Source organism: Thamnophis elegans, chromosome 12, assembly GCF_009769535.1.
Source record: "Thamnophis elegans isolate rThaEle1 chromosome 12, rThaEle1.pri, whole genome shotgun sequence".
Lineage (NCBI taxonomy): Eukaryota > Metazoa > Chordata > Lepidosauria > Squamata > Colubridae > Thamnophis > Thamnophis elegans.
Genome location: NC_045552.1, coordinates 13,856,852 through 13,883,123, shown reverse-complemented (window position 1 = coordinate 13,883,123; position 26,272 = coordinate 13,856,852). Strand labels below are relative to the sequence as shown.

Here is a 26,272-nt window from a genome sequence, read left to right as displayed (position 1 = left end):
TCGGAGAAAACCAAGCTTCTATCACATCTTTGCTGCCGCAGAATAAGCTTTACACTAGTGAGCTAAGCAGATGAGTAGTTGTTACTTTCTCAGAAAAATAGTCGGGACCTATCGCTTAGCAACAGCATAACTTTGCTGCTGCTTAAGAGAGATTTCCAGCTCAATAGTATGTAAACACATACATTCTACTTCGACTGCCACTGGTGATACTTCCTTACTGGAACATCTTATGTATTATCCCACACTTCTCCACCTTTCTATTTGCTAACATATGCAACCTCGGAAAAGCAACCTGTACAGTTTCTCTAGAAGACATGCCTTGATCAATACACCTTGGGTATGAAATTATGTTATCTACCACCTACAGGTGTGCAACGCTATCAAGAGCCAAACACGGAACAATCCTGGATCCAGCACATTTTTGCATATACAGCCACTCTGTTTCCTGGGATGCCATCATCTTTCAGACCAAGAAAAAAAGGCTAGGGTCGAAAGCCAGTAAGGGGAAAAGCTCTTGGCTAATAAGACTAAAGAGATAACAGTTTAATGAAGCAGCATTCACAAAAGGAATATTTTTGGGGTATTTCTGGCTGAGTCAAACAAAAAGCAGCTTTGTAAGGATTACAGATCATTTATAAGATAGAAGTCTTCTGAACTTCTTTAACTGGGCAAAGCAGGGAGTCCAATCTTGCTAGGCCCACAAAACAGTTTTGCAGAGGGGGGGGGGTAGGTTCAAGAAGGAAGAATCCTAGCCAGTTCAGATTTTGGACTTTTGAGGCCCTGTCATGTCTGCAGGAATATCTAACCAAGCAATATAAATCATTTAAGCATATAACAGTAGATAAAATGGTGCCCTTCCAATATTTTGAATTAGCTGTCAGTCAAACCATCTGGAGGACAGCAAGTTTTCCTGCAAGCAGTGGGCCAGGTGGGAAACAACGAGCAGCCACAGCTTCAACCAAGATGCCGATTTAACCCGTGAGAACAGCAGTATCCTTACCAAGGTTTAGGCTTGAAGAGGAGCCATGAGAAGACAAAGATGGTGGAGGAGTCTGAGAGTGACCAGGTCCCTGACTAGGCAAAGGCATGCCTACCGGACCCGGTGAAGAGGAAAATCCAAGGCCATTATAAAAGCTATGTCCTATAGGAGTCAAATTGCTGGATGTCCTCTTGTAGAGATCAGTGCTGCCTGTGAGGGAATCTCTGCGAGAACCGCTTCCTGTGTTGGAATTGGCAACTGAAACAGAAAGGAAAGGAGGTGAGGAGTGAAAGGTTTCATCAGTAAGGAAAGGAGGATACTGAAGAGGAAGGATACCCGCTGGGTCTAATTATCAAAGCAAAACTGAAAGACTGAGAATTACCATATTTTTTGCACTATAAGAACCCCCCCCCCCAAAAAAAGTGGGTTGAATTATCTGTGCCTCTTATAGAGCGACTATTACGGAGGGGGGAGGGGTTGGTACGATGGCAGCACCACCATCACCTATCACTGTTGCCACTGTTCGCCGCCACCAAATGGTGGCTTCGGCAATCAGCAGCAGCACCTGTCACCTAGAACAGCTGATCAGCAGTATTCCAGGAGGCTGATCCGACCAGCAAAGGCTCCAGCGTTCTCCAGTGGCTGCAGCAGCTCAGCTCAGTTGACCGGCGGAGGGCGCAATGGAGCAGAGCCCTGATGAACCACATGGTGGGGCTGCGATAACGTGCTGAAGCTGACCAGGCTTTTTGCTGCAAGGATGCTAGCCAGATGAATACCAGATGGATGCTGGGAGACAGAGGCAGAGGTTTTTTTTCTTGTTTTCCTCCTCTACAGCTAATGTGTGCCTTATGGTCCGGTCCGTCTTATAGTGCGAAAAATATATCTCCAAATGCTATTAGAATTCTTTCAAATTAACAGAAACAGGCATGACAAAGTAGTGTCCAAACTTCAAATAACATTCTCCACATTAAATCATTTTTTTTTAAAAAAAATTAAATCTGAAAAACTCTGAAATTAAAATCTTGCAAAATCTTGTTGGAATGCCAGCATCCTGTTTTACACATTGTTTTAATTTCCTCACCTGAGATTTCAAGAATTGAGGGATCTAATTATTGAAAAGGATATGGCATTTCTCTGAGGTTTTCTTTTTCCCCGAGAATTATTTTCTCAGTCTCTTTCTCGGCCATTTAGCAAAGAACCAGTGGGATATAAGGGTTCAAGTACTGAGATCCAGAGTGTGGAACATAATTTACTGAGAAACCTTGGGTTAGTCACAATTTTAATATAATACTTTTGAGGTGTTTAAATAGAATAGGGAAGACCACACAAAAAAGGCTAGAAGAATACAAACAAACATAGCAATAAATACTCCTTCATATATAGATATCAATGAATTGAAATATGGGCTGTGTTAACACAACACACTGAGTCATATTCATTTCTCATATTTAATAACTGCCAACCTCCCTCACATGGGGACTTATATGGTGTTTGATAGGGCTGTGTTGTGTGAACCAAATTCTAGAGATACCCTGAGAGAACTGTGACTTTAGTACAATGTGTAAGCCAGGGTCATGTCCTAAAGCTGCGGCCTTCAACCCTTTGGGCATCAGCAACTGCTTCCGTAGAGAGAGAGAGGTTTTTCCCGCAGACTGGAGGGAGCCTGGCTTTGCATGCTGTCTGCATCCCACGGATGGGGCTTCGCTTGTTTGCCTGGCCCAGTTTCTGGAATACCGAGGTGGCAGAGTGGTTAAGAGTACAGTAATACAGGCTACTTCTGCTGCCTGCCGGCTGCCTGCAATTTGGCAATTCAAATCTCACCGGGCTCAAGATTGACTCAGCCTTCCATCCTTCCGAGGTGGGTAAAATGAGGACCCAGATTGTTGGGGGCAAGAGGCTGACTCTGTAAACCGCTTAGAGAGCTATAAAAGCACTGTGAAGCAGCATATAAGTCTATATATGTTATGCCGCGGCCTGGTGCCAGTCCCTGGATTGCGGGCTGGGGATCCCTGTCCCATTAGAATAACAGAGTTGGAAGGGACCTTGGAGGTCTTCTAGTCCAGCCCTCTGCCTAGACAGGAAACGCTATGCCATTTCAGACAAATGGCTATCCAACATCTTCTTAAAAACTTCCAGTGTTGGAGCAATTTACAACTTCTGGAGGCAAGTTGTTCCACTGATTAATTGTTCTCACTGTCTAAGTAACGTGCCCTAAAGCAGTGTTTCCCAACCTTGGCAACTTGAAGATGTCTGGACTTCAAGTCTTCAAGAGTTGAAGTCCAGACATCTTCAAGTTGCCAAGGTTGAGAAACACTGCCCTAAAGGATCTTTGCTGGATCCATTCAGAACTGGGAGCTTTATTCGGAACTGACCTACACCAACATTATCCCCTCCTCCTGCAGCAAGACATCGGTGCCCACTATTTCTTTCACTTCGGGAGAGCAGCTGCTCCTACCTGCTGTTCCGAAGCCTCCCAGCGCAGACCCCAGGGTAGCACCAAGGGAACTGCTGCTCCCAAAGCCGAGGGAAGTGTTGGCAGGTTGGGCCGAGCCCTGAGAAAAGAGCGAGCTGCTCTGCGAATTGCTAGTTAGGGAATTGTTGCCGTAAAAGGAGCTGGAGGCCAAGTTGCTGGTAGGCTGTTGCTGAGGCTGAGGCTGTTGAGTCCCGAGAGGTCGAAATGGTCCACTGGTCGTTCCTGCGAGGCCACCAGCAGCGCCGTTTGCTGAAGCTGCAGCAGCTGCAACCGCTATCACAGAGAAACGGGGAAAGGGGGGGGGGATAGGATAACAAGTCAAAGAATGGGAAACCTCACACAGACTGAATCAATACAGCGTTTATTTTACAGAATGTGCTATCTATCCAAATTCATTTCTAGGAAAAGCCATCGATCATTTGTATGTATAGTTTGGACCCGAGATTTTCTAAACGGTTGGGAAGTCAAGATTAGTGCATCCCTCTGGCAAATTAAATTAAACCATGGCAAGTTGCCATGATAGCAAAGCAGCTAAATCTAAATCTAGCCACGATCGCTTATTTAAGAAACACTCAATTCTTTTTTCAATTAAAAAATCCTAGCTAATTATGTTGCGAATACAGCCGAGCTTGGAAGACAGTACATTCAGCACGTAAGATTTCAATACCCATTGTATCTACCGTGTTTCCCCCAAAATAAGATCAGGTATTTATTTATTTATTTATTTGCCTCCAAAAGAGGCATTAGGTCTTATTTTGGGGGGGGGGTGTCTTCCACTGTCCCACATCGCCATAGCGGCACAGGAGCCCTTGGGGCTTCAGGAAAGACGGTGAAATGGAGCCCAGGGGGCACCATGTCCATCAACCCAGAGCTCGTTTCTTGGCTGCAGAGGCCTTTCCTGAATGCCTTTGAGGGTGAAACGGAGGCCGGAGACAATGCGCACAAGCAGCGGGCAAGTGGCCACAGAAGTGGGACAGCAAGGCAAGGCAGGTAATGGAGCATGGGAGACCCGGCTGGAACTGACCTAAGGTATGTAGGGCAGCTCCACCACCCTCCATCCCCATGCTAGCTTGATTTTTACCCGTGCACCCCACAAACCTTGTGCAACCAGGTGCAGCGGTGTGGGTGAGGTCTTAACTAGGGCTTATTTTGGGGGGATAGGGCTTTATTGGGAGCTCATGTAAAATCAAGCTAGGTCTTATTTTCGGGACACGTCTTACTTTCAGGGAAACACGGTAAGAGTTACACAAAGCTGCTAAAATGACTGTGCATCCAATTTCTGTGCTGCCAACAGAGAGTATCTAAGCAAGACTTGCCCGCTTGTGCAGCTGAGGAACTGATGATGACAGGAGCAGGAGCTACCAGTCGTACCGGAGCTCCGAGGCCATTCCTTGCCCCCGTATTCACCACAAGAGCACCTGTTTGGTCATAATAGGCGGCAGGAGCCAGGACTGGGTAACCTATGAAGACAGATGAGACCATTGTGAGGAGTCGTCTTTACAACTCTGCTTTTTGAGTTGCCCCACTCCGAACCCCTCTGCTCTTCTGGAAAGAATTAAGCTCCTACCTGGCATTCCTGCTGCGAGCCCCTGCCCGAAGGCAAGAGCTGAATTCACTGCCGCTGCAGCCACTAAAGGATCCGTCTGCTGGCCCTGTTGGTTCTGATTTGGGGTCAAAGGGCGCTGGCTGGCTCCTCCCCGGAGAACCTTGGAGGAAAGCAAGTAGGTATCAGGAATCAGCACCATCGGGAGCAGAAAACAACATGCTGCAATTAACATGGAAACATCCCTTTTCATTTGTTATCTTTGGGAACCGCCCATCTCCCCTAAAACACCTTCATTGAATGTCATATATGCAAAATCAGAAACAGGCAGTTGCTTTTTCCCCCCTGTAGAACAGGAAGTGTAAACGTTGGGCTACAGGAAACATTTATTGGCCTGTCAAAATTTGCACGTTCTTTTATAAAAACATCCATTTCCTCCTGTGCTCTTCACCATTCACCCTAGATTCCGATGATGGTTCCGCCATATCGCCGTATCTTTGCTCTGGTCTACTGCCTCCCAACCGTCTAAGAATGTCTCACTAGAAATATACCATTGATCGAAAATTGGTACACTCCTTCTATCTGGGATGGTTGTCCTCTTCCACCGAGAGCTCAACTTCGGGAGGGATGCGCATAGAGCGGTGAGGGAGGGAGGGGACAGCCCCCTAGCCAGCCAGGTCAGCCAAATCAACGCTGGCGATCAATGGGGTGACAGATGTTGCAGCCAGATTGCCCTTACATCCACTAGAACAGTGTTTCTCAACCTTGGCAACTTGAAGATGTCCGGACTTCAACTCCCAGAATTCCCCAGCCAGCATTCGCTGGCTGGGGAATTCTGGGAGTTGAAGTCCGGACATCTTCCAAGTTGCCAAGGTTGAGAAACACTGCACTAGAAATATAAGTTAGGCTTAAGGCCACAACGTTTGCTTTAAAGCATGCCTCTTCTCAGGGCTGTTTTTCCTCAAATAATTTTTTTTAAAAAAACCAGGAGGGGTGGAGAAATGCTGGGCTGCAAGGGAAATGTTGCTAAGGGACCCTCTGTAAGGGTTGGTGTTCAAGCGTGGCACCTATTGTCTGGAATGGCCTTCTAGTAAAAATCAAGACTTGCCCCCTTCCTGATTTCATTCAGGAAAAAAAAAATTAAACATGGAGCTTCTTTTATGGAGCATTTGTAGCCCGAAATGACACCACTGATAGGTACACGAGGATTTTCATGGCTGAGTATAATTAACTGAACTTAATACTCCTCGTCATTATCCATAATATAGTCTTAATGGATTGCTGCAAGAAATACAAAGAAGGCATATAAATTCGTGGGTACCACAATGAGATTCTGTCCTGTTTTATTTCAGTTTTACACAGTGAACCATTATGACAGCAACTTGTAACTTTATATAGATGGGAACTTATAAAAATACGTACTTAAGTAGATTATTTGGAGAACAACCGTCAATAATATATCCATGTACATTGGGCAGAAAAGAAATGGTAAACTCTTAACATCACAGAATTGTATTGTTTAAGAAGGTCCAGCTCAGCTTATATGAGTCCATAACAAGATTCTCATTACAGAACAACGTTCTCAGTGAGGGCAAGGGTGTCATCACTGCCAGACCTTTTTGAATTTAATGTCTTGGAAAAATAAATAAATCAAACTGTGTTTCCTTATCCTCAAGTGGTGGAAACCACACTAACAAATGATTATTCTGTTGCAATCAAATATATTATACTATTCTGCCAATCCCCGTGCCAAAATCTAGACGGATAATCTATTTTGAGGATAGATATGCATATCGTTATCCAGGATATGAGATCTGATTGATAGAACATACTAAACCATCCATCATGATTAACAAACCCGACAGGGGAGTTCACACAATACACTATGTCAAAACCACATTATGGCTTAATGTGATACTGGAACCTGATTAAGAGCTGCGTGTAAATGAGAACTTCTGAAAATATTCGCGGCCATATTCCCACTGTTCTTCTCTGCCCCTCCTCCTCTTGTGCACGCACCAATGAGATTTTTTCTCATTGGTGCGTGCAATTTCTCATAATCGAAGACCCAATGCACAAGTTCCATTGCTCGGTTCCGGCTTTGGAACTACTTATTAAACAGTTTGCTACCATTATAAAACGTGGCTCCGAGAGGAGGCTGCTCAGCGGGAAACCTACCAAGAGCGCCTTGCATCATCACCAACTAAATCACACCAACCTATTACAAGGGGGAAGGTGCTGTCTTTGAGGCGACGCCTCTTACCTGCTGCTGCCCTTGTTGGGTCTGCTGAGAGGTTTGTTGATTGGAGGAGTTTGTGGCAGCGGCGGCGGCGGCTTGTTGCTGGAAAAGACTGGCGGGATATACTCCCCAGGGAGCTACTCCATAATATTGATGGGGGACAACGGCAGGCCCTAAAACACCGACAAAAGGACTGGCTTTATCATTTACTAGTAGCATCACAGGGATTAGCAGCTCAAATTAATCTGCCATCGACTGAACAAGAGAAACGAAGAGTAGCTGAAGTGGAACCCCATCTGGCCCAAGGGGAGAAGGGAATGAAGGAGGTATCCATGCCATGTGCCCAGTTTTCTATATTTTTTTTTCAGTTTTAGGCAAAAATAGTCCTTGACTTACAACGGTTCGTTCAGTGACCATTACAAGTTACAACGGCACTGGCAAAAGTGTCCTATCGCCCTTTTTTCATACTTTTGACCATATTTTACGGGTCATGTGATTAAAAAATTCAGATGCTGGACAACTGGCTTGTATCTATGACGGTTGCAGCGTCCTGGGCTTGTGCCCTCATCTCTTGTGACTTGCAAGCTATGCCAATGGGGGAAACCAGATTCAATAAACAACTTTGTCACTAGCAATTGCAGCGATTCGCTTAACAACTGTGGCAAGGAAGACCGTAAAATGGGACAAAAATCGCTTAATGGATGTCTCGCTTAGCAACAGAAATGTTGGGCTCAATCCCGGTCGTAAGTCGTGGACTACCCGTAAATGGTACCTCCTCACTCAGAACAAGTACTTGCTTATTGGTAGATATATCTCACTTGAGAGGCTTATACTTTCAAGCCCAGGGATCCAAACCAAGGGCTCTGACGGCTTGAGAGTCTGGACAAGATAAGCAATGTACTTGGGTCAGTTTTGTTTCCCTGCTCTCTTCCTTCCCAAACTTCTACAACCGTGATGGGGAACCTATGGCATGAGTGCCCGAATTGGCACGCGGAGCCAAGTGGCCTGGCACACGTAGCGTCACCCATCCCTCTTCCAGGTTTCTGGCGCGCATGTGCAGGCGACCATCAGCTGGCCTTTGTGCGTGCGGCAGTGCCGGAAAACAGAAGAGCTGATCTTCTGTTTTCTGGTGGGAGCAGGAGCGCCAACCAGCTGAAAGGCACTTGCACATGCGTGGCAGTCAGCGGAGGACTTGCTGGAAGTTCATTTTCCAGCACGCGCATGCCCCCTAGGGCAGCTCCTCTTCCTGGTTGCGGCCCAGATGAGTGCGCATCCGCGCTCCCTTTTTGGCACCCAGGGATCCCTGTTTCCCCATCACTGTTCTACAACCTGCTGCTCTGAAACCCAATGCAGGGAAAGACTCTGGAGATTCTCATTCATCCAGGTCATGGTTGTCCCAAAGGTGCTTTTTCAAGAGGCAACAGGACTTTCGGGGTTGTTTTTTTGTTTTCTCGGAGACCCGAAGAATCTTCTTGGATGAGAAGCGAAACATCTTCGATGGAAAACCAGGAGGTCCAGTTAGCTGCCTCTTGAGAAAACCACCTTTGGGACAATGCAAGGGAAGGCAGCAAGCTGGGAAGGATACCGTGACTCCTGGTTCCCTGAGGTGTAAGAAGACAGTCCCTCAGAGCCTCAAGTATTTGGGGAGGGGGGAGGGGGGGCTTCTGTCCCAGAGGAAAGACCATTTTGAAGCAACTCACCTAAAGTTGCGGCTGCCGCAAGTCCTGCTGCGTAGGGATCCGTCCCTGGTGGAGCGGCGCTGATGATGTAAGGGTTGGGCACAAAGGCAGCAGGGGCTAAACCTGCTGAAAACATACCTGTCAGTGAAAACAAACCCCACTGAACAACCTCCGCAGGGCTCGTGTGTGTGTGTGTGTGTGTGTGTGTGTGTGTGTGTGTGTTGTGTGTGTAAAAGCAACATATCTCTGATCAAACAGAGCAAAGGGTTCAGGGCGTTAAGACAAGAGCCTTAAAATCTACAGAGATCTTCCTTGAAGAAATCTACTGCTCGTTTTGATTTAGTATGTACAAACAGAGCTTACACTTTAAAATGGGGGGCAGGGGGTTTGTTCCCCCCCATTTTTTAAATAATTACATCGGGCATTTTACCCATGTTTGATTTTTGGAACTGCTCTATCAACCACCACCCCACCTCTCCCATAGTAAGTCATATATTCTTCCGTTTGCCTTCAGTCTTATTTAAATGACTGGAAGTGTCTTGGGCAAACATTACGTTGAGGCTATTTCGGGAGGAATACGAGGCAGGAGAAATGTGTTTCTCGGTTAAATCTCTTAGGTAGCTCAGTTCATGTCTGGCTCAGAGGCAATGAGTCCTTTCAATAAAAGTTCTCATTATAGACTCTCAGTCTCAGTGAGGGCAAGAGCATCATCACTGCCAGACACCATAAAGGTAAGGATATAAAAATCCCATAAAAATCAACTCATCATTTCTGCTTTATCCTCGCACTCTTTTTTTTTTTTTTGGGGGGGGGGGGGAACACAAATGAACAGCGTCTCCAGAGTTATTTAACGAAGAGATGAATGGAACACAGAAGGCGATCAGATTTGTACCCATTCAGGACCGGAAGGCTTACCTATGTGAGGCTGATGGGCAGCTGCTAATGCGTATTGCTGTTGTTGGGCTGCTGTCAGTTGCTGGACAGCGAGTGCATTCGGTCTTTGGAACAGCTAAGAAAGAAGCAATTAAAAAAAAACACACACATTAATTTTACAACTTTACTCCGATGTTCTTAATACCAGCAGCTCATTGAACCTAGAGTCCGTCTCTGCCCATAATACTACCGTGTTTCCCCCAAAATACGACCTACTCAGAAAGTAAGTGCTGGCTTGATTTTTACACGTGCACCCAATATAAGCCCTACCCCACCTTCAAAATAAGACCTAATTAAGATCCCGCCAACTCCAGGGTGCACAGGTAAAAATTAAGCTGGAGGGGGGGTAGAGGGGTGGAGCTGGCCAGTGGTGGGTTCCTACCGGTTGGGCCAGGTTTGGCGGCCTGGGTCGCTGGACCGGCAGCAGCCCAGCCTGCCACGCCCCCAAACTGGTTCTCCCGGTGGCGCCATAGGCACCGCATCTTATTTTTGTCTGCTGCGCATGCACAGAAGTATGTTTATATTACTGGGCATGTGTGCACAGCACGCATCAATCACGTATGACGTGAGAAGCACGCACAAAGAGCACGTGCATGCGCTGCGTGACCATGAGAAAACCAGCAGTAGCGGCTGCTGGAATCCACCCTTCGAGCTGCCCTACTACTTACCTTCGGATAGTTAGAGCCAGGCTTCGCACACCTCTGCCCATCTCTTTTCTGCAGCAGGCAAGGCTTTCCTGGAGGCCTCTGTAGCTGATAATAGAGCTCTGGATCAATCCGGTGCTCTGTTTTCAGCTACAGAGGCCTTCAGAAAAGCCTTGTTTGTCAGAGCTGGAAGTCGTCATTGGGGGTGTCACTTGGAACCCTGACATTGTTGGGCTTGCTGGACGAAGAAGTTCCTAAAGGCCTCTGTTAGCGAAAAAGAGGCCGGGGACGACGCACACAAGTGAGTGGAGTCTGTGGACAACATCCCGCCCCCCCAAAAGTAAGACCTGTTGCCTTTTTTGGTAGCAAAAGATAATATAAGACAGGGTCTTATTTTCGGGAAAACATGGTATCCCTCTGACAACTAAAGGTAGTCTTTGTTTAGCGACTGCCTCATACAGCAACTATTTGCAGTGATGAAAATGTAACTCTGTGACCAATCCTCACGTTTATGACTTTTGCAGGTCTATAAAGCAAAGTTTAAGATAATAAGCACAGCTACAATTGTGCTTAGGGACAGCTTCACTTAACAACTAGGCCACCTGTCCCAATCGTGGTTACTAAATGAGACTGGCCTGTCTTTTATAAGGAGGAGGAATAACCTGGAACCCTGCAGATTCTATTAAATGGCAATTCTTCCAATGCCTAAAACGTGTCCTTCTGGTTAAGGTTAATGGAAGCTCCGGTGTTCCTCCCTCTTGTTCTGCTCTTTCTAGCCATCTTCTTCTTCTTTTTCCAATCTCAAACTAACGACTATGTTGGTGATCACTCGGTTCATTGTTAGCAAACATTAGGATGCATTTGTTCGTCAAAATTTCCCTAAAAGGTCCTTGTATTTATTGCCACAGTAATGCTCCAAACCACATAGGGCCAGAACAGTGATGGCGAACCAATGGCACACATGGCACAGGTAGCACGCAGAGCCCTCTCTACGGGCACGCCAGCCGTCGCCCCAGCCCAGCTCCATCGCACATTCGCGCACGTCTCCCGCTGGCCAGCTGGTCTTCAGGTCTCTGCTGCGCATGTGCGGGGGGGGGGGGGCATTCGCATTGCATTTTCGGGATTTGCACATGTTGTGTCCCCCAAACCCCATTATGGGACTGGAAGGCCTCCTTCACCAATCTGGAAGCCAAAACAGGTCACGGGGGAGCCGCACGAGCCCCCCCCCTCCCTCCGCGGCCCATTTTGGTCCTGTAAAGCTTTCTGCACTGCACTAAGCTTATGTTTTTTGGCTACAAAGCAGTGCTGACACCTGTTTCCTAAATTAGTTCCGTACCCCAAATGCTTATAAACCCGTGATGGCGAACCTGTGGCACGCAGAGCCACTTGTTAGGGCACGTGAGGTGTTGCCCTGTCAGCTGGCCAGCATGCATGCACGTGCTGGCCAGCTGACTTCGGCTTTGTTTTGAGGCCATTTTTCACCTCCGGAGGGCTAAAACCAGCCCTGAGCAAACCGGAAGTCAATTCTGGTTTGCTCGTAGGGTCGTTCCCCTGAGCCTTCAAAAAAGCCGTCTGAAGGCCCCTGAAGGCTCTGGGGGGCTAAAACCAGCCCCATGAGCAAACCGGAAGTCCATTCGCAAACTTGCTGGGCCGGGTTTTTGGGGCTCCTGAGGCTTCAGAGAAGCTCCTGAAGCCTCCGGAGGGCCTCCGTTGGAAGGAGGCTGTTTTCACCCTCCCCAGGCTCCTATAAAGCCACTGGAGTCTGGGGAGAGTGAAAAAAAGGCGGCCAAAAATTGGGGGGGGGGGGGAATGCTGGTCATGCGCACATGCATGCTGGGGTCATGTGCATAGCACTATGGAGGTGGCATGCCCGTGCATGACACCACCCCCCGCGCTCCCCCCCGCTTTTGGCACGCAAGCCAACAAAGGTTCGTCATCACTGTTATAAACTATATATTGTTCCCTCCCTCTCTCTTCCTCCCTCTCCCCCCCCCCCCCGTTTGTTTTATAGGATAGATATTTCATATCTCATCTTTATATCAGCAGCAGCGGACAGGCCTAAATTGCAGGTGTTCAGAGTAGAAGAAAAACTTATGGAAGAAAAAAGGTTAGGAAAACCCAACTGTTTAATCCACATCAAAAAACAAAAAAAATGGTCATGAAAACACCGAGCTATTTCCGCTTAATGGAGGGAGGGAGGGAGAGAGAGAAAGAGAGAGAATGCAAATCCACTGAAGGAAGGTAGGGAGGTTGAAAAAAGTGATCTGGGTCGATAAATGCGGTAGTACCTACCTGTTGTTGTGAGTTGTAATCAAATAAGCCCACAGTTGCCGCAGCAGAATCCACAGGAACCTGGGTACCAGAGTAATCAAACTGAAGTGGCTCCATGCCCACATGCTCCATGGGATCCAGAGGAACACTCTGGGACTCCATGTTAGAGAAATCCTCCACGGGCTTGGCACCATTAGTACTAGCTAACTGGGCTAAGCTTTCTGATCCATTCTGGTTTGGCCCTAAAAGATCCACATCATTGGCAGAGTTCTGGCAGTTTCCGGGTGTCCTGCTGAAAAAGAAAGGGGAAGGAGTGATTTCAGTTTTGTCTTACATATTTCCTATACACTTAACTTAATTAGCAGGCCATAGGAACATGCATACCTATGTGTTACAACACACTCTCTTTAAGTTGTGTTATCCTCTACAATGGCTTCTCTTCTTTCGTATTGTAAACATCTTTAACCCAGATGTGATACCATATTGGAATTCTCTCCCAGGATAATTTTATTAGCAACAATAAAACCTGAAGACAATGTAATAAAGTCTTTCAAAATTATCTTGCTCAATTAACGATCCAATTGATGCAGCTTGCTGCTTCTCCCAAGAGAATGAAGGAAAGAACAATTCCCAGGATTCTCAATCCTAGCTTACAAAGAAAAAAAACCTGCCTGGCCCCTTCAACTATACCAACTTTAAAGTCCAGTCCTGGTAATTTGGTTGAAGGTAAAGATTTTCCCTATCCACTCATTTCTGACTCTAGGGGGCAGTGCTCATCTCTGTTTCTTAGCCGAGGGAACCAGCAGTATTTTATTTTTGGTGTTTCATGGTCATGTGGCCAGCGTGACTACACACTGTGGCAGGCGAACACCATTACTTTCCCAGTGATACTTATTTATCTACTCACATTTGTCTGCTTTCAAATTGCTAGGTAGGCGGGAAATGAGCCAAGTAAGATGAGCTCACTCTTGTTGCATATAGTTCAAGTATCAATCTGGGCAGTCAGCTTTCCAGCTGAGCCTAGAACAATTTCATCCAAACTTGGCACACAGATGACTTACTCTCTGGAAACAAATACTTTGGGGGTAAGACGCCCCTAAAACCCCTCCGGGGGGTGTTGTTCCGTTAAGATACAGCCTGTTGTGCCATAAAATGAATTCTACTGTACAAGCAGTGGAGTTGCCATGGTAATGGCTACATAGTACTCCACAGGGAGGGGCTCCCTCTGGTAGGGGGAAAAAATCCAACATTAGAAATTACGTTTGGCCCAGACATTTTCAACATCATGAAGGCTTTTCCTGTCTAATATAGGATTAGGATAAATAAATACCCGAGCAACGCCGGGTTATCAGCTAGTTTTGTAGTACAATACAAACTTTCCTCAAACTGGACATATTTGGCTACGTTCCTATATAACACTGAACAATGTGCATACGTACCCTCTCCTTCTGGAAGAAGGAATTGGGAGAAGCACTCCAATTCGTTTTCCTGGTTTGCTGTTCATCAATGAAAACAACTTTAAATTAGGATTTTTTTATTGATTGATCACATTTATATGGCTGCCCATATAACACACAAAGCAACTGTGGACAGCTACGTAAACTTCCATTTTTTGATCAAGCCAACCAAAAAGCCAGGTCATGTAACCAGTTGGCTTAGCAACTGATTAGAATTTATTCTAATCCACAATTCCTTGTATGATGGGTAACCAGTCAAGAATTGAGCAAATCAGGCTGGAATATGTCTTGGCAGAAGAAAAGAGTAGAGAAACCAGAGTTCCTTTCTCCTCAGAGAATATTAGGCATGATTTGTCATGACGAACTGCGGCTCTGTGCGGCGCACAATCATATATGCAAACCTACGTACCTAAAATCTTTTGCATCCGCATCGATTCCGTTTTGCACAGGCAAACCATTAGCCTTGTCCATTACGTCGCCCTCTTCCTTCAAATCACCTAATTTATCACCATCAAATGTACCCTTATTTTTCTTGTCTCCTTTATCATTGTCATCATTCTCTGCATCCCTTGGGCCCTGGGAAAAGCATAGAGGGTTGTTAAATTCTGCACAATTCAATTATTAACAATTTGGGAAAAAATCTACATCAATAATCTGCATAGCACTTGTAAGTTTAACCACCATTTTAATTCAGTTCTATTTAATTTTAACCTTATGTCAATATAATTGGGGGGGGTAGAGGGGGTATTAAGGTGATGATCAACTCAAAATTGTTTCAAATAAAGGTGGATAAAATTGATTTTTTTTAAAAAAATGATTTTTTAAAATTTAAATCGGGTTTTTCAATTTTAAATTGGATTTATTTTTTATTTTTACTGATTTCTTAAAAATAAAATGCTTTTGGAGTAAAAATCTATCTTTAGTTTTCTGTTTAAGATACATTAATAATTTAGTTTATTCAGCATGAAATGGAACGTAGTTACTGGTATGTAGTATAAGGCTGTACATTCTGCAAAATTTACATTTTTGGTAATCTCATTCAATGTATCCAAGCTTTGCAAGCTACACTATATTGCCAAAAGTTTTCGCGCGCAACTGATTCTGATTATGTGGATGGGTGAGCGAATACTTTTGGCAATATAGTGTAAGTAGGAAACCTTCATTTTGTTTGCAAATAATATTATTACAGATTCTAACTACCAGCAACTACCATTTAAAGAGCAGCTGTCATTTCAAATCCATCACGGCAGCGCCTGTTAGCGGGCATCCACTCACCTGCTTGCCTTCCACGCCCCTCAGCTTGTTGTGTCACTGCCGCATCACCAGCCGCCCCATTGAAGCGAATGGGACTGTTGGTGAGTCGACAGTGAGGAGCTGCTGCAGGACAGAGATGACAGCTGCTTTTTAAAACTTACGATTTAGATTGAGTTGATTTAAATTAAGCTATTTTACTAGGGATTTAAATCCACCCTGTTCCAAATACAGCAACACTGCATCAACGGCACCCCAAATAGGTAACTGTGGTTCAGAAATAGAAAGGCTACGGTATTACTTACAAATCCTCCTTTTCTGAGACAGGAGTCCCCAGGGGATGAACTCAACACGTATTCTACCATGCTAACGCCAAGCCCACCACTTTCCGATCGTGGAGACAGCACTGAATTAACTTCGTTATTCACATGAAAACCTTGACCTGGTCTTCTCTGAACCATGATTGGTTGGGAAACAGAATGATCTGCAACAAAGATAACCACAATACTCACAGGTTACAAATTCTCAAAAGGGATATTTATTATCAGCCAAATATTTGGGGTCTGTGACGTATGATTATTTCCCACCTTATTCTTCATGCCCTATTATCATTAATTTTATCATTTCACCTTCCCCCCCCCCTTTTCTAAAAGTCACCAAGCATAAATGTTCAATTAAAACTACTTACTAAAATTTAGCATGAACCCTAAGAACAGGGAGACACAGTTGTCCTATAGAGTAAAAAGTTGAGAGCAACACTAACAGGGGAGGGCTGCTGCGGGTTCGCATAGATTCGGGTGATCCTCTAGCTAAGGATCTGTCCAGATCAGCGAACCCGCAAATCCCACTCCTGGCTGGGCCCACCCGTCCACCCACCCGCCCCCACCCCTCCCAGGAGTTTCAACACTGTCCATTTAGGATGCCAGGTAAGTATAGAACCTGCGAGAAGGCTATGGGAGGGCGAAAAACAGGCCTCCAGGAAGTCTGGAAACGGGCCAGAGGGCCTTCAGAGCCCAGAAGGGGCATTTTCACCCGCCCAGAGGCTCAAGGGAAGCCTCCGGAGCCCGGGGAGGGTGAAAATGCCCCCCCTGCCATGGTACAGGACTAGGCCACGCCCACTATGGCCATGCGCACCCAGCAACTGGGCAGAGAACCTGTTGCTAAAATTTTTGAAGCCCACCCCTGAACTCTAATATTCATCTATGACAAACATTCCACATCGTTTCGTGTGAAATCATACAGAAAAGGATTTATTGTCTATTTAAAGCAGAGACGGGAAGGAGCTACATTTTCCCCTCTCGGCAGAGTGTTCCATAGCCAGGTGCTGCTATCAACAGTACCCATCAACCTTGGCTCTCCATCAACCTTGGCTCTTGAGGGCCTCTAGCATTGATGTTAAATGATCATCAGCCTCAAATAAAAGAACAGGCTGTTTCAGATATCCTAGTCATAAATTATTTAGGGCTTTCAGAGTCACAACCAGCACTCAGAATTGTGGCTGAAATAAACTGGAAGCAATATACTGTTCCAAGGGGGTGCAATGTAATCTTTGAAATGCATTCCGGATTAAAAAAAATACCACCCCGTGTACAAAGGCTTTTCATTCTGCCTTTAAGGAATTTCAGTCTTTAACAGCGCCAAGAAATTAACGCCATCCCTCGATGGCCACAGTCCGCCCTGACTTTCTTTTCCACTTCCTTAAAAAGTGTACTCAAGGTAATTCACTAATCCTATATTATTCCCTTAACCAATAAAATTATACTTAGCTTTACAACAATTGGATGTTATGGACCACTTTTAAATGCTTTTAACTAAATGTCCTAAAATGTTTTAAGGAAACAAAAGGAAGAGAAGACTAGTGGTAAAAGAGGAATAACACAAGATTGTCCAGAATTATTTACGATCACGGTAATTCAAAATACCTGATGTCCCCCAAGCGCTGTCTCTCCATTGATCGCCCAAAAATATTCCTTTTGGTCCATCTTTGCTTGAATCATCTGATTCCCAAAATTTTTTCCCTGGCAAAAGTTGCTGCAAAGGAAAAGCAGAAATACTGTTAGGTAAAAAGGACATGGGACACTAGGACAAAGATAGAAGCTTTAAAATAATACCTAGTTCTCATCTCTCATGTAACTAACAATTAAAGCAGATTTACTAAGTAGGTTAGGAACTTCTTCCCAGAACTTCCTCCCAGAAAAGTGTGCTTGCTGGGACTTCGGAAGTTGCCTTCTCAACCCAACTGCAGGGTATGGGCAAAGGTGGGTTCCTACCGGTTTGGACGGTTCGGCCAAACCGGTTCTATTGTCAGCGGCACCATCTTTATTTTTGCTTCTGCACATGCACAAAACAATCTCCATTGTAGAAATGTAACCCCCCCTTTTTTTACGTTCTGCGCATGCGCAGACCTTTTTTAGATGTAAATGCACACGCGCGTGAAGTGTGCGCACAAACTTCTTTGTGAGCCGAACCAGCAGTAATGCCAGTAGCAACCCACCCCTGCTATGGGGGTCAGGTATGTCTGCCATTCTGTATTTCAGAGCAAGGTAAAAGGGGGGGGGGAATTGGAAGAGAAGAGACCTAATTTTAGACAGGAAAGAAATCATTACAGGTCGTCCTCGACTGACAAGAGTTCGCTTAGGGACCGTTCAAAGATACGACGAGACTGGAAAAAGCCACTTATGACCACTATTTTTCACACTGATGACCATTGCCACATGATCCCCATGATCACGTGATCAAAACTGAGATGCTTGGCAACTGGCTCATATTGATGACAGTTGCAGTGTCCCGGGGTGACGTGATCCCCTTTTGCGACCATCTGACAAAGCAAAGTCAATGGGGAAGTCAGGTTCGCTTAACAACCGCGTTACTAATTTAACAACTGCAGGGCTTCGCTTAACGACGGTGGCAAAAAAAGGTTGTAAAATGAACAAAACTCATTTAACAAATCTCTTTAAGAACATACATTTTGGGCTCGATTGTGGCCGTATGTTGAGGACTACCTCCACTATTCCCTTCCTATAAGCAAGGGGCAGCAATGCTCCCTTGGATTACAAAGGGAAGGCAGGCACTCTTAAGCAACATGTCCAATAAATCACCCACATAATTCATTCTGTGGGGCAGGTCTAGGTCAGGAACAGCAGGCCTGGAAATACTGTATCTTTTGCTCCATCTTCTACAAAAGTTTTGATGACTGATAGGCTTTAATTGGGTAATAATAAAGTAAGGGAAGGTTGGGTGGAACAAAGTTGAGTAGAAGGGGAGAGAGGTACAATTAGGAAACTCTTCAACAACAACCACAACAACAAAAAAGTTATGGCACAGTTAGTGCGGAAATGCTTTCTAAAAGGGAACTTATAAATAAGTGCACCAAGAGCAGCATGGTAGTAATGCCTCAAAAGAACATACCACTAATTTAAGGCCAAAGAGTCATGTTTACATGCCGATATTTACAAACAGTAGTGATGTGATTATATAACTACGTACTCATAGTAGAATGAACAATTAAAAGGCCAAACACAGCCACGATGCAGGAAGTGGTAAAATTTTAAGCAAGATGGAATTTCTCAGTATCTTACTTGCCTGACAGCTGCCTTCTTTCTCTTACTCCCTGGCCATGTTCAATTCCCCATTTGTTAAAATACAGTTTAGGGGTGTCAAACTCAAGGCCCGGGGGCCAGATCCGGCCTGCAGAGTGCTTAGATCTGGCCCATGGGGCCGCCCTGGAAACAATGAACAACCTGCCTGCATTGCCTCTGCCAGCAAAAACGGAGCTTGGGAGGGCCACATGCGGCCTTCTCGGGCTCTATTTTTCCTGGCAGAGGATTTCATGAGGCCATCACAGCCAGAAACAAAGCTTGGGAGTCTGTTTTCGCTGGCAGAGCGCTTGGGCCGCCAAAGGTGCCCCTGACATGTGTGACACTGGGCTGGCCATGCCCACCCTGGCCACGCCCATCCTGCTCCCCCCCCCCACCAGTGTCAAACACAACCCTGATGCGGCCCTCAATGAAATTGAGTTTGACACCTCTGGTTTGGCAGCTTACAATAAACCACAAAAGTTCTCATTCCTAGTAGCTGACATGAAACTATATTATTTTATTTCAGACCTATTGCAATAGTAAATCAAGGAGGAAGAATGGAGTGAAGAGTGCAATGAACCGTACCTACTTAGGGTTACTGTGACGCATGCGCTTTGGAGTGATATATAATATCAACTTTGCTGTTAGGATCCATCCAAGGAAACAGGGCTGTCTAAAAGAAACTATGACTCAATGCACTTGTGAATCCAACAAATTTCTTATATTCTAGGGACTAAGAAACTAAGAGTGTACAGAAACCATTCCTGTCGCTTACTTGAAATTTTATAATTAAACAAACACGGCACGTAATATTATACTGTGGAGTCTTCTCATTCAGGAGGTTGGTCAACCATGTTACATTTCATGATTGGCCAGTCTATTTATCCCATAAACCTTCCATATTTCCCCTCCCATTATTCAACATTATGGCTTTAGTTTCTTTCTTAAGCTTTTTGTGTCTCTTTTTACATTTTGCAAAACCTGGGGCTTCACTGAGCTTTTATGGGACCTTTATTCAGGGTCCTGTTATGGGTGCAATACCACATGAATCTGTGATGGATTGATGACTACGGTAATGAAGACTCACTAATTTACCTCCCTGCGACACAGACACACCAGCCCTATCCAATGGTGGTCCTGCAAGCCTCCTAAACAGGAGGAACCACCATAGAATGTTTTCCAGAATGCTGGCTGGCGAATTCGGGGAGTTGAAGTCCTCACACCTCTAAGCCACCGAAGAAACTGAGGAAACATTGGTCTAAGAATTTGGTGGGGCAGAGTGAGGAATGGCATAGCATACTATGGTGATACTGAAAGCCGAGTATTCAGGGATACGGTAATTCAGATGTATGAGCAGTGTCTTTTACTCAGTATCAACATAAATTATACATTTATCAGTCAAAGTTTAAAACCTGAAGCTGAAGAAAGAAAGCATTCTATTATACACATACAGCAAGTTAATATTTTATTCTGTGAACGTAGGTGTAGGGAATTTTTTTTTAAAAAGATTTTCTAATCCTGTCTTTTTTATTTGGCAAACCTACTTAATGTTCCTTCCTCCTACTATTTCCCCACAATAACAACCTCATCAGGTGGGTTGGGCTGAGAGAGAGTGACTGGTCCAAAGTCACTCAACCGGCTTTCATGCCTAAGGCAGGATGAGACCACAGTCTCCTGTTTCCAAGGCTGGTGCCTTAACCACTAGACCAAACTGCCTTGGGGAGAAGTCTGTATGATTATGAGAAACAGGACTTGTTACTACCAATGTTATCGGTTTTTTCCCTGGTTGGTTAGTACAGTGGTCCCCAACCTTTTTATCGCCGCGGACCAGTCAGCCTTTGATAATTTTACCGTGGCCCGCTGAGCGCGCGCAGGGTTGGGGGGGGCAAAAATGGGGGAATACAAACATACTTTTTAAATCCACCTTCCCAATTCAACACCTGAATCATATCCCACCTTCCATTTTGTATGTAGATTTTAAGGAATAAACAGCTGAATTAATCAAGGTCAAAGATAAAAAGAGCAAGGGCAAAATTAAATAAGCCAGAGGATAGCAATGTAAAAAGAATACAGTATTAAGCCCATTCACTCTATCTAAGCCCCCCCACCTCACAAGGTTGTCGTGGGGGAAATAGGGGGTGGGAGTATTAGGTATCTTCACTACCATATATAAAAGGAGAAACGCGACCCGGGAGCGCAGCCTCCAAGAGTCCATATCGCCAATAACTACGCGTGGGGGGAAAGGAAATGTGTTTTGTGAGGAAGAGAAAGAGCGCGCTTCACCGATGCCCGTTGGCGAAATTTTGGAAGAGAGGCAAGAGACTTCAGGCACCGAGCCCCCACCCCTGGCTGCGGCAACTGGAGCGGGCGGGAGGCAGGGAAGGGGTGGGCAAGACCGCCGCTTTTCCACCGTGCGCTGCAATAGCGGCAGCGGCGGCCTGAATCTGGCGACTACCCCTCACCACCTCAGGCGGCGCTCATACCCTCCTCTTTCCTGCGCTACCGTTAGACTCCTCTCAGCCCCCCACCCACGCCCGCGGAGGGCGCACGCGCGCCAAAATCGCGCACCCCCCATCTCCCCTCAAAAGACACCCCCCCCGCCCTCGGCTGCCCGACGTTCTCTCTCTCTCTCTCTCTCTACCTCTCCCACCGTTCCTTCTCACAAGCCAAGGCCGGGCGGGAAAAAGAAGAGAGCGGCCTCCAAGGGCTCTGCTTCCAGCGCATGGTCCGCCCCCTCCTCGCCTCGCTTCCAGGCGAGCCGACTGAGGCGAGAAAGGAGAAAGAGGCGGAGGCATTCACTGAGGGGACGGCTGACTCGGGGAGGGGGCGGAGGTGGTGTAGTAGCGGGGGATTCTTCCTCCTCGCCTCACTTGCTCCTGTGCTTCCGTGCAGCTCCCCCCCTCCGGCGACGGTGCTGCATGAGTGAAGAGTCGGCCGTTGCATGGCCCCCGGCCGCTGCAGCGATCATGGCCCCCGGCCGCTGCGCGGCCCGGTGCCAGGTACTCCACGGCCCGGCACCGGTCCGCGGACCGGGGGTTGGGGACCACTGGGTTAGTAGATTTCAGTTGATGAGATCACTTCATAACTTCAAATGGTTGCTGAACAAGTGGTTGTTTAAACGAGGACCATCTGTACTCAATCACACAATTTATTTGTGTGGATGGCACCACGATTTACACTAACAGCAATCTCAGTTCTTTGAACACCAGTCATATGAAGCCAAACTAGCTCCAGCAACATGAAGTTAGCAGGTTCAGGTGAAAAGATTAGTATAGCCTTTATTGTCATTGTACATCATTGTACGAAATTGGTTAAGATAAGAGATTTTAAAAAACATTGCAATAATGAAAACCTAAGGCTGGTAAGGCTATGGAACTACCAGACTACCAGATAGAGATGGCTCCATATTTCAACATTTTGTCCTCCTTCTGCTTTCCAGTTAAAAAACAACAACTTAAACTCTCACAGGAGAATGCACAATGTGGTTTTAGTGAACTTACTGAAGACTTCTCCTTAAGACAAGTTTTGCAAGAACAAAGCTACTAAATTGCTCATAACTCCAGATTCTTGGCTTTCCATGCAAACAGATTAATTATATTTAATTAATCCAAACTTCAAATACCAAAGTCTGGTCTGGCAAAATGCATGGAACAAACCACAACTATGGCAGCTTTTCATCGCCATTTTTGGCTGTACAATTTATGCTTTCAAAAAATAAAATATGGGTAGAATATTCACAAATACTGCAAATGGGTAAGGCAGCCTCACCACTAGATATGCTATCCATAGCCAAGTCACCAATCACCCACAACCTCTGACGGTTAAAGTGTTTCAAAACCAGGAGACACCTAAGGTAATTTCCAAGGTTTAATTAAAGTAAACTGCTACTGAAACTGTGGAAATTTGTGGATTGCCATGAACAAACTGCCCCTGCTGCAGGCAAGTTAATCTGTACCTATCTTGGTACATCTGACTCATGTCACTTGCCAAACCTATTAAAAATGAGCCTTACGCCCAATTACAAGTCAGAATCATGATCGAGATTAGTTATGTTTGAGGAATCATGGCATTTCTGGAAGCAACAAGGCATAAATCCCATTCACTAGATATTTTTACACTTTTCAACTTCCCGATGTATAGAACTACCTCTCCCAGTATCCTACTGAGCATTTAATTTTTGGTTTGCATGCAAAGGAGGAGCAAAATTGGAGAGTCAAGATTAGGGCTACTTACTTCTAAAAATAAACTGTGTTCTCGGATATTCTGGCTGATTCTTGGCGCAAACCTCACTGCTGCTTTCATTCAGAACTTTCTCTTGTTATCTTTTAGTCCACGCAAGCAAATATATTTTCCTTCACAAGTTCACCAAGTTGTCCTCACAACAGCCACATATTATTGCAATAAATTCTGTGCTCATCATTTCCCGTATTGGAAAGATTTTCTTTTGAGAGCCACATGACTAAATTTTAACATGGAGGGAATAGAAATGTTTGGGATGGGGGAGTAATAAAGGTTCCTCTAATAAGGAATTTCTTCAGCAACTTGAAAACTCTTGAACACATTCTTCCATCAGAGAAAGAAAGAAAGATAACTGCCTTTCCCCTCCTCAAAGCGCTTTTCTTCTACCACGTCTTGAGGAACAGTTCATCATGCAGCCATAAACTACAGAAACTGACTGAAGATCAGACCTGCTGGTGCTAGGCATAACTGTTTCTTATCAGCATTTAACTTTGTTTTTACAGGGCAAGGCGCAGAAAGAGCCTGGGTGGAGATGCCTCAAAGGAAAGCCAATCCTTTATCTGTTAGTTAGGATAAGGAAGCCTCTCCCTAATTCAGTCTCCCTGTATCGCCCAGACTGCTTTGCAAAACAAAGTAGGATTTTTTTTTATTTTTAAAAAAAGGCTGCAGAGAATCAAATTGAACCCACCTCCATTTCTTAATACTGCATTGATCAAAAGTCTATCTTGTATCCAAGAGCAAATAGCATTTATTGGTCAACTTTCTACTTAGTTTACCAGCAGCTGTCTCTGGATCTCCTGTAGCTAAGGCACATGGCAATTTGGTGCTTTTGGCATACTGCTTGCGGGCAAAACTCAAAAAATGGTTTTAAAAGTTTCAATAACATCATACAAAGAGGTTCAAGTAGCCTACTTCTCTTGTTTTATTTTTGTTTTATTATTTAGTAAAGTTATATACTGCCCATCTCACTATCCAAAGCAATGCTGGGCGGAAGATTTTAGAACCTTCAAAGGACAACTTACTTGTGTTTTCTACTCTATGTGGAAGGCATACATGAGAACATGATCTCCAGCCATTTCCACATGGGGCTATGGCTGTGATGGCAAACGTATGGCACGCGTGCCCAAAGTGGCACCTGAAGCCATGTCGCCTGGCATCCATGGCCTTACCTGTTTGTCTTCCGGGTTTCTGACCTGCATGTGACAATCGGCTGTTCTTTGTGCATGTGACAGTGCCAAAAACCGGTGTGCACATGGACACCGGTCAGCTGATTGTCAGGTGTACATGTGCACCAGAACCCAGAAGTTAAGCTTTTAGGGGGCTCAGCCCCCAATAAGCATGCGCACACACGCACGACGCTTCTATGCAACCTTTTTGGTACTCAGTACCAAAAAGGTTCGCCATCACTGGCCTATGGAATAGCACTTTAAGGCAGAGACACCCCCCCCCAAGGCCCGCAACCCACTAGTAACCAGGTTGCGCAAGCGATCAAAGCCCCATACACACACACACACACACACAGGATCCAGACAGCACACAAAATCACGCTCCCTGGTCTGTGGAAAAAACACCCAACATGGAACCCGGTCCTTAGCAACCAAAGGTTTGAGGGCCGCTGGTTTAAGGCAATGTTACTCAGAAGTTCTGTAGCCAGAAGTTACTAAGTAGTAGTCCTTCAAGCCTGTTATACTTTTCAAAAAAGTGGTTATGAAAAAGCTGCTAGTTTAATTCTGATATTAATGGAACAAATCTATATAGAATTTTTAAATATTAGGTTTTTTTTAATTAAGTTTTTTTTCAATTAAAAATGGGATTATCCTTTGAAAGAAAGGTAGTGGGTGTCTGTTATGACTAGAATACTGAACTCAAGGCTGATCATATATATTTTTTAACCCCAATGCTAGACCGTCCTGTGAAGAGTATACTGTAGACCATAAATAGAGAAATAATTATAGTGGCAAATAAACTTCAATGATAAGTCAATATTTAGTTACCTCAGGCGGGCAAAAAAACCAGTGGAAGCAGGAGTGACTTCTGACTTCTTGCCAGCATCCCTATTGACTTTGCTTGTGGGAAGCTGGCAGGGAGCACTGGAAGTCACCATCATGGGACTGCGGAAGATGCTGCAACGGCACAACTTTGCCCATAAAACTGGTCTGAGCTTCGTGGAAATTTTAAGAAATACTGACAGCCTCTGTGGCAATCATAAGGAGAATACACTCAAAATGTATTTATTTATTTATTATTGAATTTATATTGCCACCTATTCGCCCATGGCGATTCAAGGCAGCTTACAGAATATAAAACCACATTTAAAACAATAAAAACTAACAAAAAGAATTAATATAGTACAATATAACAAAATCACCCCCCAGCATGGCAACACCAGATCACATGAGCCATTTAATGGGCTCCATCCCACTCTGGGTTCCCAAGGCCCACTGGCAGAACCAGGTCTTCAGCACCTTTCGGAAGAGTATTAGAGTAGGGGCCATTCTAATCTCTGGGGGAATGATGCTCCAGAGAAAGGGAGCCACCACGCATAAGGCCCTTCTTCTGGGTCCCACCAGATGTATCACCCTAGGGGATGGGACCCACAACATTCTCTGCCTCCCCGCTCTGATGGGTCAGGTAGATGTGACTGGCAAGAGATGGTTCCTCAGATTTAGCTGGACTTTGGCTGGTTTCCCTTGAGAGGTTACCATAAGGGAGTCTGTTAACTCTTGTAATAACTCCAATGAACATGGTCTATTCCGTATAATAAAACAAAATGACACTGTTTAGTTTATTTATTTGTACCCCTGCTTTATTATTATTTGTACACTGGATCAAACCACGGCACCACTAAATTATAAAACACCTCTTCCTCACCGTCTTGATTCTCTTTTCCAAGGATTTACGCCCGCTGAATTTTTCACACAGCAAAACAATGAGAGATTTAGGAGGACTCAAAGGAAAGGTTTAAATAAGAAAGTCTTCTTTTTTC

The 26,272-nt window shown here is 45.2% G+C and overlaps 1 protein-coding gene and 2 non-coding genes across 9 annotated transcripts in view; all 3 read right to left on the bottom strand.

Moving 5' to 3' along the window:
* PUM1 (pumilio RNA binding family member 1) overlaps positions 1-26,272 on the bottom strand; it is a 58,776-nt gene that overhangs the window by 12,047 nt on the left and 20,457 nt on the right. For 2 of the 7 annotated variants that reach the window (XM_032227241.1, XM_032227239.1), the window contains exons 4-14: positions 17,392-17,500; positions 15,775-15,953; positions 14,628-14,794; positions 12,783-13,053; positions 9,829-9,922; positions 8,935-9,051; positions 7,259-7,407; positions 5,020-5,158; positions 4,769-4,912; positions 3,435-3,725; positions 1,001-1,237 (exon numbers count right to left, since the gene is read on the bottom strand). In XM_032227241.1, the coding sequence (XP_032083132.1) occupies positions 1,001-1,237; positions 3,435-3,725; positions 4,769-4,912; positions 5,020-5,158; positions 7,259-7,407; positions 8,935-9,051; positions 9,829-9,922; positions 12,783-13,053; positions 14,628-14,794; positions 15,775-15,953; positions 17,392-17,500 (1,897 nt within the window). The remainder of the gene's footprint in view (positions 1-1,000; positions 1,238-3,434; positions 3,726-4,768; positions 4,913-5,019; positions 5,159-7,258; positions 7,408-8,934; positions 9,052-9,828; positions 9,923-12,782; positions 13,054-14,627; positions 14,795-15,774; positions 15,954-17,391; positions 17,501-26,272) is intronic. The other 5 variants (XM_032227245.1, XM_032227243.1, XM_032227246.1 and 2 more) reach the window with 3 other exon arrangements.
* LOC116516270 lies at positions 6,524-6,609 on the bottom strand. Its single transcript, XR_004256329.1, has one exon. It is a non-coding gene; the product is annotated as a small nucleolar RNA SNORD103/SNORD85 (small nucleolar RNA).
* Positions 9,546-9,634, bottom strand: LOC116516271. Its single transcript, XR_004256330.1, has one exon. It is a non-coding gene; the product is annotated as a small nucleolar RNA SNORD103/SNORD85 (small nucleolar RNA).